We start from the raw sequence: 13,624 nt of genomic DNA, 5'->3' as shown, positions 1-13,624 counted from the left end.
TAAAATATACACTGAGCAATTTAAGTGCTCTTTAGATCTTTAAAAAATATCTGGAAAGTTGTCTTAACAATCAAGATGACTAAGTTAAAAAAAAACACACAAAATTTTTGTCCTTGGAGAATTCTGATGAACATTATACGTCACATGTAGCTGCCTGAGCTATCAACGGTGCCAAGAAATTATTTTTAGCTTGAAGTATAAAAATTATGTGCAGTACTTTATTAACTTAAAGTGAGGACTATCTCCCACACTATGTACTTTGATTAAAATCCATCCATTATATAAAATGCTCTTATGAAACACACTGTTAAGACTAAACATTAACTATAAAGATCCTGCTGTTTTAATTATACCCTGATACACATTTTTCAGGCAAGTGATAAGATTTTTATGGCTCATATTCAATACTAGTCTTCAAGTTCAACTTTGCAAATCATGATTTCTCCTTTTACTCTGTCAGCTAAATATTTATGAGGATTTTACTGATTAGTCTTATCATTGTTACTAGTAGACATCACAACTGTTGATAATAACCAACTGCTTAGTTGTGCATTTTTTATGTTCATGATTGTCAACAAGTTAGTTAATTAAATACACCATTGGTCCATGAAACAAAAGACAGTGTTTCTCCCCATGCCTATCCCCTCACTTCCCTGGTTTATTTTTTTAAGGCTGCAAGCAGCTCAATTTTAGAATCTTTGATGTAAAGCTCAAGAGTGCAATCAGATAAAATCAATTTTGGTGGAAAAATTAAACATTGTTTTTATATTAAATGAAATAGCAACATGTTTGGAAAAATTTACTCTTAATTCTCAAGTATGAAAATAAGAGTCCTAAGAATGAGTAAGACAATTTTAGAAAGTTTAATTATGTCAAGGTAGTCATAGATCACCCAGGCTGAATATACTATAAATTACTTATAAATCACCTAAAATTGGAAAAGAATTTTGTTGTTACTGAAAAAGGAGAATGCAGCAGTAGTAAGACTTCTCAAATGACTTGTCATTTCCTTGGATAAGACTTGAAAGTTTAATAAGATGATTGGATAGTGCCTGAAACTTGCAGAGAAACACTTGACAAAACATTCAAGTGCAGCTTTTCTAATGACATGTAAGGTCCCTAAAGCTCTATGGTGCATTTACACAAGGAAGAGGAACAAGTGAATTTAACACTTTCAGCATGCCGTCCTGTCCTGAAAGTTGACTTTTTGCTTTTGAGAAGGGGCAAGGATGCATAAAAATTGGAATGTAGCCTACATGTGTGAGTTATGACAAAAAGTGGTGGGAAATGAATTTAAAAGTAGAAATTATTAATATAATAATATATTATTAGAATAATTATAATTATTATAACAATAATATAATAATAAATAATAATAATATTATTATTAAAGTAACTCCCTATATAATAATAAAACAAGTTCTTTTTTTACCATAACATAAAAAATTCAATCCTGCAAGAAATTGCATGTGATCTACTTTAGGGGATTTGTGTGAAGGTGGGAGGGTCATTTATGAGACATGTTATTCTATACCAATTCTAATTCTGTGATGCACATGATATCAAATCCATTAAAAGAGTGTTGCATTAAAAGATGCATTTATGAATCTATGAATGCATTTATCCATTAAAAGATGCTTTTATGAAGAAGAAAGTGAGAAATCAGGATTTTCAATTGTTTTTAGTTAAGACCATCCCCATTTTGGAGATTTAAATGAATTGTAAAGGAGAAAATGTACACGTCAAAGCGTTCTCATGCATGACACTTTCCCTTTCTCTGAACTGCTGTTATTAGCAGATAAGCATATGAAAAGAGGTTAGCAATTTTTCAGATTTCTTATTTCCATCAGAGGAATTTATATTAAGCATCTTTAAGAGGTCTTTCTTATACATTAAGAATGTTTATTACAGCCAATTCTTGATTATTCAGATGATAATTGTCCGCTTTGTGAGACCTCAGGCCACTTTTAACTTCTTTTTCCTTTTGCTGTAGCTTGTTTGGTTTGAGGGTGTTAAATTCAAAATGAGAACATACCCAGGTCTCCTCTGCTCAGTAATCTCTGAGACAGACCAATTTTGAGCCAACTTCAGGAACAAGGGGTAATTTAGAGACAAACGAAGTCTGTCTTGACCTGCTCTAGAGGACTGAGGATGAACATGCCAGAGCGGTCTCTTGGGGATGATTCAGCACTAGGTCTGATAGGATCCTGAGCTGGGTTAATATAAAGCAGTATCCTTTAGTCTGCCCTAATGGAGTTGAGGCTGCCTCACTTTGCCTTGGGAATCCTTTAAAAAGTCAATTATCCTATTTATTCTAAGTCTTGAATGAACGAGGGGCTTCCCAGATGGCTCAGTAATAAAGAATCCACCTGCCAAGCAGGAGATGTGGGTTCGATCCCTGGGTTGGGAAGATCCCCTGGAGAAGGAAACGGCAACCCACTCCAGTATTCTTGCCTGGAGACTCCCATGGACAGAGGGGCCTGGCAGGTTATAGTCCATGGGGTTGCAAAGAGTTGGACACGACTTAGTGATTAAACGGCAGCAGCAGCAGAATGAGCTAGACTTTACGCCTGACAGAACTACTGAATATCAAAGAGGTCTTCAAAGTGAAACTCTCCACAGAAAAAGCAGAGGTCTTTAATAATAAACAGTTCCCCTGGTGGCTCAGATGGTAAAGAATCTGCCTGTAAGGCAGAAGAACTGGGTTCAATCTCTGGGTCTCCAGGAAAATCCCCTAGAGAAGGGTATAGCTACCTACTCCAGTATTCTTGCCTAGAGAATTCCATGGACAGAGGAGCCTGGAGGGCTACAGTCCACGTGGTCACAAAGAGTTGGACACGACAGAGCAACTTCCAGGAAAAGGTCTGAATGGTTTCTAGGAATACTTTACAAGGGATAGACTGCACGGGTTCTGAGTTGATCGTTAAACAGGCTCTGACCTAGGTTCAGGTAATCATTTTACTAGCTGGGTGATGTATCAGACTAGTTTTAAAAGCAATGGGAAGGAGTATCATCAAACTTTAGTTTCCCACTTGATTTTTAACTACACTTAGAAATGAAGGGCTGGACTGAACAAACCTGGAGAAGCTGGCTATACTGTTTAGAATACTTCCACTGAAGTACTAAATCAGTTGGTTGTCTTTCTTCATACTAAAACCCTTGGGGGTGGGGAATATATCTATTTGTAAGATACTTAAAAGAGAGCTGCAAGATGTCAAGGTATTCCCAGGAAGAGAAAAAAATATATCTTTGTTTTATTAAGCCATTTCATTATTCATAGTATTATTCACTGAAGTATTAATTTCCATGCTTATTTATGTGATCTTACTACTAGTGAACATAAATTTTTTTTTTGGATCAAAAGTGGTTAAGTAAATTCCACATGGTTCAACCTCGTAAAACTGACTTTGCAACTTCCTGAGCATCTCTCTTAGAACCTTCTAGGAAAAAAACAATGATACAGAGCAGGATCATCTCTACCAATGCCTGCATAGAGAACTGAGAAAAAAATCAGATTTCGGAAACTTTGGTTCTTGAAACTTAAACCACTTAAGATGCTGATGCTTAGAAAGCCCTAAAGTTAATATAACTTTATGGGGTTTTAAGGGAATTTTTTTTAAAAAAGCAGTTTGAAATAAAAGTACTTAGCAATAAGATAAACCATTTAGCTATAAATGAGAATGTTTTAAAAAAAACCAAAACCACTTAATGTGACTTATACTGATTTAAATTTTGCTATTATAGTGAAAAGAGGTACATGGATACATTTACTTCCAAGGAGGATATTCAATAAATCAGTAACTCAGCCTCAACAGTGCTTTTGTAGGGAATATAATAAATTGGCCATGCAAAGCATTAAAGCGTGGGACCAACAGAGAAATATTATACGATTATTTAAGAATAGACCTTACCTATCTGATTTCTGCCTGAAGAGTAAAATGCATTGACTACAGCTGCTCCGCTTATCCACCTATAGAAAACATAAGAACTTGTTACAAAAGATACTGTTATCTGATTCAATCTGTTCACCACCATAAAAGCATTATCACTATTCCAAGATGAATTTTAATTTTCTGTTTGAAATATGATCAACAAATTAAAATTAATTCACTAGATGAGAGAATTCATTTAAAAATATTTCCACTTCTTGAAAAATGAGACTATACACAGGTCTGCAATCTGTTATTTAATTTGCATAAACTTTTAATGATGGCATCTCACAGTGCAAAACCCATTCTAACACATCTCTTTGGAAACGGCAATTAATTAAAATTATATTGAAATTTATTTAGTTCTGTGTTGCTGATACTAGGTGACTATGCCAACAATTCTGGAACAGTTGACAGAATATAGAAATACAGGTTGCTAAAATTTCAATTCAGCAAATTTCAGGTTGCTAAAGGTATATTTAAACTTTTTAAATTAATAGTTTACAAAGAGCCTTTTTGGGGACTAAGAGATCCCCTTGACAGGTATTTAGCTTTGGGTAGTGTGCCTACTCTGATTATTGCTTAAAATTTTTTTTAAAAAATATGACAGGTAAGTGAACAAAGGTATATTTTTGTATAATGACTGCAAAATGAAATCCAGGTGATTCCTAAATAAATCTGTCTGTCTGTATATGCCATGAATTAGGTTCTATATTGGACCTAGAGATTTTACAAAACACAATTCTTGACTTCAGAAGACCCTAGTTGAGATGATAAAGAAGCGTAAATAACTTATACAAGAGTGAGTGAGAAAAAAAACCAACAATCCAGTTCTCCAAACAACAGTCTGAGAGCAGCGGTAAGCTAAAGGATGGAGCCAGTGTTCCCATGTCTTTCTGCTAAGATGTTATGAAGACTGCATATCAACAATCACTGTTAAGCACTTTTGTGCAACAGAAGTAATATTGTCTTGATAGGCTGTATGCTTATATACTCATTAATAGACACATATCCTTATATTGAAAGTGTCAATTGAAAAACTGACACTACTTGAATTCTGATACCTTCTTAAATGTCAGCACACATACACACATACACTCAAGACAACCATAAATTGTTATCTAATGGCTGCATAGTTATTCTACTCTTAGGGCAACAATTCTAGTGACAATTATTATCCTACTCATGAAAGGAGTTTACAGTAATTAGCACAACGAGGTTAAATCAGAACTGTTTCCAGACCCTGCTTTGCAAGGTAAGCAGTCCAAAGTCAGCTGTCCAAATCAGCATTTTAGTTAAAATTTCAGTAACTACTCTGGGATGTCAGATGTAAGGCCTATTTTGATCTATTAAAAGTAACTCAGACAGGGCCACATATAACAACTGTTGGATAAATTCTAATTAAGCATGAGTTTTACCTCCAATAATAAGACTAAGACATTCATATGAAGGATTTATGACTTAAAAAAATCCAGATAAGAGTGTCTGTAGATAAAAATAATTCAGATAGAATTTCTGGGAATTTTTCTTTAGGAAGGAAATAAGTTTGAAGAGGGAGGGTTTGGGTGGGGGGATGCTCAATCAATGTGTTTCTTCTTTAGTTTGATTTTGTTGTTTCAAATAGAGAAAAACATTTTCAAACAGGATGGCATGACCAATATTTCAGTCCTCCCTAATTTCACCACAGCTGAGTCATCAATATTTTAATTCTTGCAGGTTGATGATTATAAGCACACAATTTTATTTATTTTAATTAAACTTGACTTGCTTCCCACATGCTTTGTAGTGACTCACAACAAAAACACGTATTTGCAAACCCAGGGATGTTAGACTAAAATCTTCAGATCAGAAGCTACAGAAGAAAAGTTGATTTTGTGTGACCAAACAGTATTATGAAAGAAAATAATACAAATAAAACTCATGATCAGGAAAAATGATGTGTTAGGACTGTGTTTATATAAATTCACACAGAACCACATGACTCGCGTACGGTTTAAAGCTATCTGGCAGGAATAGAAAACAGGAAACACGCTGACCCTACTCCTGAGGAGAAACAGTTCCTTGTGGTGCCTTTAGAGGTATTTCTGATGTGTCATCAACATTCTGAACGTGTAAGACAGCAAAACTTGCCACCCCCAAAAAGTCTCTTTGGCATGAAGATAATTTTGAGATGAAAACAAATCTCACAAAGGACTTAGGAAGAAACTTTGACCTGCCCCATAACTGCCTAAAAAATTTAGGTAGAGGAGGCCTGTTCCTGAAATAGAGCCATCACCAGAGGAATCTTCAGAGAATATGGGCCAGATGTGGTGGGGGAGCCAGACAGAGCCAAGAGATCAGAGTCCACCCCGTATCCCATTATGACAGCATGACCCACTGAACAAGCGTTTCCCAAACATCTGATTTTCCATCTTCACGTGAATTGCCTTCCTCCTCTTTGAGGTCCCAAACCACTATTCCCAACATCCTCTTTTGTCTTTAGCTGAAGATGGTACTTAGGGTGAGCGGTTCAGCCTTCTTGGCAAGTTACTCAGTTTTCCTGGGTCTCTCTTGTGTATACGTGGTATTAAATCTTGATTTTTTTTCCTGTTAATAATTCATAGACCAGGCAGAAGATCCTGGAAGGGTAGAGGAAAATTTCTTCTTCCCTGATGATACCCAACATAACAGATTTTATGCATACATAGCTTGTACTTATTAGAATTTCAATTGTTTAAAAATTACTTTAACATATTTCTAGGCCTCAGTTGTTCAGTTCTGAACTTCTGATTTAGTGATAATATACTCTGCATGGACATCAGTAGGTAATCACAGATAATATACAAATTGTTGATTTTGTACTCAGGCACAGTACTAATAATGAAACACAAAAGGTGCCAATTCAAAATGCTTTCTTTTTTAAATTAGTATATTAGAGAGGAACAGAACTAGATACAGGAAACTGATGTTGCAGATAGCAACAGATCTCAAAAGTCAGACGTAGATGAATGGAGTTTATATTATCCATCTCATGTTTATTGCTTTTGTAAAAATAAATGTCCCACCTGTTGTTTTAATGATTTTTTTCCCTGCTCTTCTGTTTAAAATTGCACTTTGATCAATGTTTGTAACTTCTTAGCAGGGAAAGCTTTACAGATTAAAATGTCCATTGTGAATTACACCTTCAAGAAAATAGGTAGCTATTTATGACCACAGAGCACTCACATAAAATTAGAATTACGGTAGTTAGTTTCACAGAGCCCAAGTGTGTAGTGTTTGCCTTTTATTCCTTGAGATCTTTCACAGTGCGTCCTCAGACTACCCCTGGGTAATTATCCAGACCCAAAAGCACAGGGCACTTTGTCCCTGGGAATGACCAGAACTTGAGGTACTGTAATTGGATCATTTCATCTTAAAGTGATGATAGTAGTTACAGACTCAGTGTCTAATATTTGTGGTCAATCATGAAATATCTCACTATGTTACAACAAAAAGCTAAATTAAAGGACAAAGAATATTGTTTTTAAAGTAAATGGTGATATAACAAAAACTGTAAGATCTTCTGATTTGGATGCAGCCTCAGAGTTTCAGGAGAGGCTTTCATTTATGGAAACTAGACAAATGCGACCCTGAACAGCAGCACAGAAAAGAGAAAATGCACAACTAACAAGAGAACCAAGTGTCCAGTAACAAAATGGATAGTGCAGGCTATCTGAAGATATCTTTAAAGTACGGAGGCCAGACACTAGCATCTCCTGCAGCAGGTATTGGACCTGAGAGAGAGTGCATGTCACTCTGCTCTGTGACTTATCTTCCTGCCTCCACTACGTGGCTGCAGAAGGATGGGTACGTGCGTGTAAAGTGAAGGGTGGGGATGCAAGAGGTAAGCAGACTTTACTTTCCATTTCTGAGAAACGGTTTTGTCAGGTAATCTTCTTCTGGTTTGAGGGCACTTACAGCAGAACAAAGGGCCACTATAAGCAGCATGGTCCTCAAAGCTGAACTAACAATGCAGTTGGGAAATACAACTGCAATCTCCTGGAGAGGCTGGCCAGGTGTGTCTCCCTCCCACCTCTTAACTACCCTGAGGAACCTAAGTGGTGATGAGATGAAAGCACAGGACACTGTTTACCCGGGGAACTGAAAACGGAAGTCTACAGCCTGATCCTATAGCCTCTTGGATATAATAAACCCACTGGAATGCAAAGACATATGGAATAAAACTTCTTTCACTCGTTAATGTGTAACTTTAAAACAAACACCTTTAAACAACAAAATCATGAATGTTCCTTTCCCTGAAAACATTTCATTTCTCAGCATCTAGTGCCTTTGAAGCAATTCCTTTGAAGTCAGCAGTACAATACAATGGTTTTCTCTGTCTTCCTCAAATACTTCTGGAAAGGAGAATTCTCATTTGTAATGGTAATTACCACTGTAATTCCTTACATTTATTAATATCCCCTCAGCAAGACTTCAAAATTTTCTATATATTTTCATTCATCTTTCAAACTACCCATATAAGACAGATGATACCTCAATTTTCATGTATAGAAACTAAGGTACATTATAGATCAAACTCTTTTTCCTAATTATTTATAGAGTTAGTGATACAACTGGGAAAAGAATATATAAACTATGGAGAAATATGACATCCTCATCTTCCAATCAATCCCCTACTTTTAACATGTCGATCGGTACCAAGCATAAAATTTCATTACAAAAATCAATGCCATTTCCTTGCTAACCTCTTTAAAAATGAAGGTGCTCACATTTTTAATCTTTTTTAAAGATTTATTTTATTTTTTGGCTATACTGTGCTTAGGATCTTAGTTCCCCGACCAGGGATCAAACCTATGGCCCCTGCATTGGAAGTGCAGAGTCTTAATCACTGGGAAGTCCCAGTGCTCATTTTTACATAACTTCATATTTAGGGCTGCCCCTTACCCTAACAGGCTTTAGGGTGCTGGCTTATACACCACCCTGAAGTCTCATCATGACCCAATCATAACGATGGCTACTGTTTAATGAACACCTAAGTTACGTGGCAAGCACACTACACAAGATACACAACAATGACCTCACAAAGTAAAAGTAAATGCTTTATCCTCAGCTTACAAAGGGACCACTGAGGCTCAGAGGTATCATGGTGGCTGCCTAAGTTCACACAGTTAATAAGCCGCAGAGCAGGAATCTTAACTCAGGGTTGCTCACTCTCTCTACCCTCCACCTCAGCCCCCTGGTTCCAGAGTATAGGCTCTTCCCACTGCTGCGTAGAGTACAATATTTTATCCAAAGGCAAAAGCACAGTAGGACCAAAGAGCCTCAATCAATTGGTCCTTTGAGTTGTTAACAAGCACCCTGAGTGATTCACCTGATCCTTGGAAGTGAGAGCCAAGGCTCCTACTCTTAACAGCACAATAAGAGAATCGACTTCTCTTTCAACCAAAAAAAACCCCAAAAACAAAACAAACCAACCCCCCAAATCATTGATTTTCTTCTTAGAAGTCATCAGTTGGTTGTATATGGTTATAAGTTGGCAACAAGACCCAATCGCTTTAGTCTTCAGTAACTCTGTATGTGTGTACATGCATGATGTGTGTACTCATGTGAGCGATATCTCAAATTCAGAGAAATTCCCCATTTGGAACATATAGGGGTGGGTAGATTTTTTTCTGTTAGAATTTTATTTTGGTGTTTATTCTCCTGACTGAGAATAATCTTGTGATCTTTCAGGAAAGAACTGAAAGCTCTTACATCCTATAGAACCCTTAGCAATGACATAACATGACATTACAAGTCTATTCAATAGTCTGTCTAGCTCATGAAATAGTGACTCCGTGAAGGCAGCAACATTTCATGTTTTGTCCTTTTTCTAAATTATGGCAATAACACTTACCATGAGATCTATCCATTTAATATATTTTAAGTAAATAGTACATTATGGTTGACACTAGGCACAATGCTGTAACTTATTCATCTTGCTTAACTGGAAATATTTTGCCTGTTGATTAATAACTCCTCATTTCCTTCTCCTCCCAGCTTTTGGTAATAATGATTCCAGAATCATAATGATTTTCTTTTGGTAATAATGATTCCAAAATCATAATGATTTTCTGAAATTTGACTATTTTAGAAACCTCATATAAGTGGAACCAGGCAGTACTTATCTTTCTGGGCTTATTTCAATTAGCACATTTTCTTAAGTTCATCAACACATACTGCATAATTTCCTTCTTTTTAGATACTGAGTAGCATTCCATTGTATACACAGATTTTTTTCCCAGTCATTCATCTGTTGAGGGAAAGAGGTTGCCTCCACATCTTAGCGATTGTGAATGGTACTGCTATGAACACAGGAGTGTGAATGTCTCTCTGAGATCCTGAGTTCAATTAGTTTGGCTATAGGCCCAGAATTACTGAGTCTTAATGGCAGTTCTTTTTCTAACTTCTTGAGGAATGTCTATGTTGTTTTCCATAACTTTTGCACCCTTTTGCATTCCCACCAATTGTGTTCCAATTTCTCCACATTGTTGCCGATACTTGTTGTCTTTTCATTTATTTATTTTTTAACAATATGTCATTGTGACAGGAGTGATGTGATATCTCACTAGGGTTTTGATTTGCATTTCCTTGATGATTAGTGGGGCTTCCCCAGTAGCACTAATGGTAAAGAAACCACCTGCCAATGCAGGTAGACACAAGAGATGCAGGTTTGACCCTCTGACCCTTGGGAAGATCCCTTGGATGAGGGCACACCAACCCACTCCAGTATTCTTGCCTGGAGAATTTCACGGACAGAGGAGTCTGGTAGGCTATGGTCCATTGGGTCGCAGAGTAGGACGTGGCTGACGTGACTTAGCACACATGCATGATGATTAGTGATGTTGAGCATCTTTCCATCTATCTGGTGGCCATTTGTATGTCTTTGGAGAAATGTCTATTCAAATCCTTGGGGGCATGCTCAGCTGCTAAGTCATGTCTGACTCTTAGTGACCCAACAGACTGTAGCCCACCAGGCTCCTCTGTTCATGGGTCACTTAAAATTGATTATTAGGGTTTTTTTCCTCTGCTATTGAATTATAGGAGTGTCTTATATATACTGGAGATTAATCCCTTACCAGATATGTGATTAGCAAATATTTTCTCCCATTCCTTAGGTTGCCTTTAAATTTTATTTTGCTGGGCAGAAGCTTTTAAGTTCCAAGGAGTCCCACTCCCACTTATTTATTTCATGCTTTGTTCTTAAAGCATTTCTATTGAGAACACATGTTCTATTGAGAACACGACAGGCACGCACACTCATTTAGGTCTTGGGATACCAATGAGTCCTTCAAGCCCCAAGAGCACTGACTCGTCTCGTCCTGGAAGGGTGATGGGTGGTAAGCCTAGGTGAGGCCCTGCTCCATGCAGACTGTGGAGACTCATGCCAACCAGAAGCCACATGCTCTCTGGGCATTGTCCTCTCAAGAGGGCACACTGGTATCAAGTTCTAGACTTCTTTTGCAAAGCTCTTCAGTTTAAACCTTTACCTTATTAGCCTTCCTTCTCTATCTCTTCTTTCCCCTCTGAAACAAATCTTCCTTGGGTGCTAATTAAAATGCAAATTTTTTTTTTTTAACTAATAAGATATATTTTGCTTATAATCCAAAAATGTGTTGAAAAATCACAGTCTGTTATCTTAATGGGAATCTAAATAGGTGGAACTTAATGTTTTAATCTATGATCATAGGTGTAGAATGAGCATAGCAGGGCAGATACTGCCACAGGAAACCAGAGCGGCTCGTCCAGGTTGAGTCTGTTAGTCTTTCTGACTAAGTAGCACTTGCTGAGTCAGACTATCTGCATTGCGTATCTCCCCATACATCTACACTATGGAGAGTCACTTGTGTCCCAAGTCTCCAGCACTCTAAATGCCCACCCTGGATGAGTCTTGTCAATTTTCCACCTCTGGGCCATCTCATTTCTCCACAGAAATCCTCTATATCTATTCTTTGAAATTCAAGTTCAATGATACAAGACTTAATTAGAAAACTGAGTCTAGAAACATCACTGAAGGGGAAATAGCAGAAGAGATACTTTAGGAAGAAGTGAGGTACATCCCTACCTTACAAGAATATGGTCTTTCTCTCTTGGGTCACTTGTGGAAAAGCCAAGGACTAAAACATCTTCAGTTCAGTTCAGTCGCTCAAGGTCGTGTCCGACTCTTTGCGACCCCATGAATTGCAGCACACCAGGTCTCCCTGTCCATCACCGACTCCCGGAGTTCACACAAACTCATGGCCATCGAGTCGGTGATGCCATTCAGCCATCTCATCCTCTGTTGTCCCCTTCTCCTCCTGCCCTCAATCCCTCCCAGCATAAGGGTCTTTTCAAATGAGTCAGTTCTTTGCATCAGGTGGCCAAAGATTGGAGTTTCAGCTTCAGCATCAGTCCTTCCAATGAACACCCAGGACTGATCTCCTTTAGGATGGACTGGTTGGATCTCCTTGCAGTCCAAGGGACTCTCAAGAGTCTTCTCCAACACCACAGTTCAAAAGCATCAATTCTTCGGTGCTCAGCTTTCTTCACAGTCCAACTGTCATATCCATACATGACCACTGGAAAAACCATAGCCTTGACCAGACGGACCTTTGTTGGCAAAGTAATGTCTCTGCTTTTTAATATGCTATCTCTTATCAAAACTTCACAGTAAGGGCCCTAAAATTTTAGTGCTGGAAAGAACCTTAAAGATGTTATACAGTCTAAATCAACCTGCTCATTTTACAAATAGTGAAACTTCAAGGCTTTTAAAAGGCTACAGATAGTAACTGGCAGAACTGAGACACTGAAAAAGGGATAGCAGCTCACTGCAGTGGCAAAACTACAGTGGTACTAGCCACTCTTTTTGGTGCTGTTGGTCTTTCAGGAAGAACCACACAGAGCCACAGCTGTTGGCCGCCAACCTCCATAGCACCACTTATCTCAGGGACTAGCAAACAACCAGTTAGTCCAGATTAGAAAAAACAGCGGACTTGAAGCAATAAAGGAGAAAAAATGAATCAATTATTTTGCTTGTTTTGCTCTAGTTCACCTCAACATTAATTTAAATGCTGACATGTTCCTTCCAGAGAAAAGTTTTACTAATAGGTAAAGGTTTAATTGTGGGTTTAAAAAAGTGCTACCCTAGCAGCTTGTTGTCTTGTAATCGCAACAGCCAACTCCGCCTTTCATCTGCTTTCGTTGTTACATACCTTTCCTCTTCCACTAGATTGCTAGCTCTGAGTCTTACTCATCTCTTTATCCTCTGCAACGTAGCACAGTACTTTGCACACTGTAGCTATTTGGCAAAATGTTTATTGGGTTGGCTGCTATTACTGTCAGCTTATTTTTATTTTGATGTATAACGGCAAGAAAGATGCAGCAACGAAATAAGTCATTGTAGTTTATGAAATGCAACTCCACATGCTCAACAGTCATAATTTACCAAGCCTGGCACTACCTGTCCAAATGATATTACAGAAAATTCTGTCTTGAGAAACTAACAAAATAATGTCAAGTCTAAAATTAAGAAAAGGAATTCACTTTATTTTGTCCTAGTATATTGTTTCTTTTTAGAGGTTTATGTCTGTTCCATAGACTCTAAGTGAATAATCATGTTACTGAAAGTAAATTATTTCAGATACTTCACCAAGTAATTTTGCCAATGGATATTACATTTTCAATCTAACATTATTACT

The 13,624-nt window shown here is 37.4% G+C and overlaps 1 protein-coding gene across 5 annotated transcripts in view; it reads right to left on the bottom strand.

The window, feature by feature from the left end:
• The window catches only part of MME (membrane metalloendopeptidase), a 108,284-nt gene that overhangs the window by 19,873 nt on the left and 74,787 nt on the right, over positions 1-13,624 (bottom strand). For all 5 annotated transcript variants that reach the window (XM_043874933.1, XM_043874935.1, XM_043874934.1 and 2 more), the window contains one exon: positions 3,912-3,970. In XM_043874933.1, coding sequence (XP_043730868.1) covers positions 3,912-3,970 — 59 coding nt within the window. The remainder of the gene's footprint in view (positions 1-3,911; positions 3,971-13,624) is intronic.

Source organism: Cervus elaphus, chromosome 19 (assembly GCF_910594005.1).
Source record: "Cervus elaphus chromosome 19, mCerEla1.1, whole genome shotgun sequence".
Lineage (NCBI taxonomy): Eukaryota > Metazoa > Chordata > Mammalia > Artiodactyla > Cervidae > Cervus > Cervus elaphus.
The sequence above is the reverse complement of the archived record's forward strand: the minus strand, read 5'-3'. Positions and strand labels throughout refer to the sequence as shown.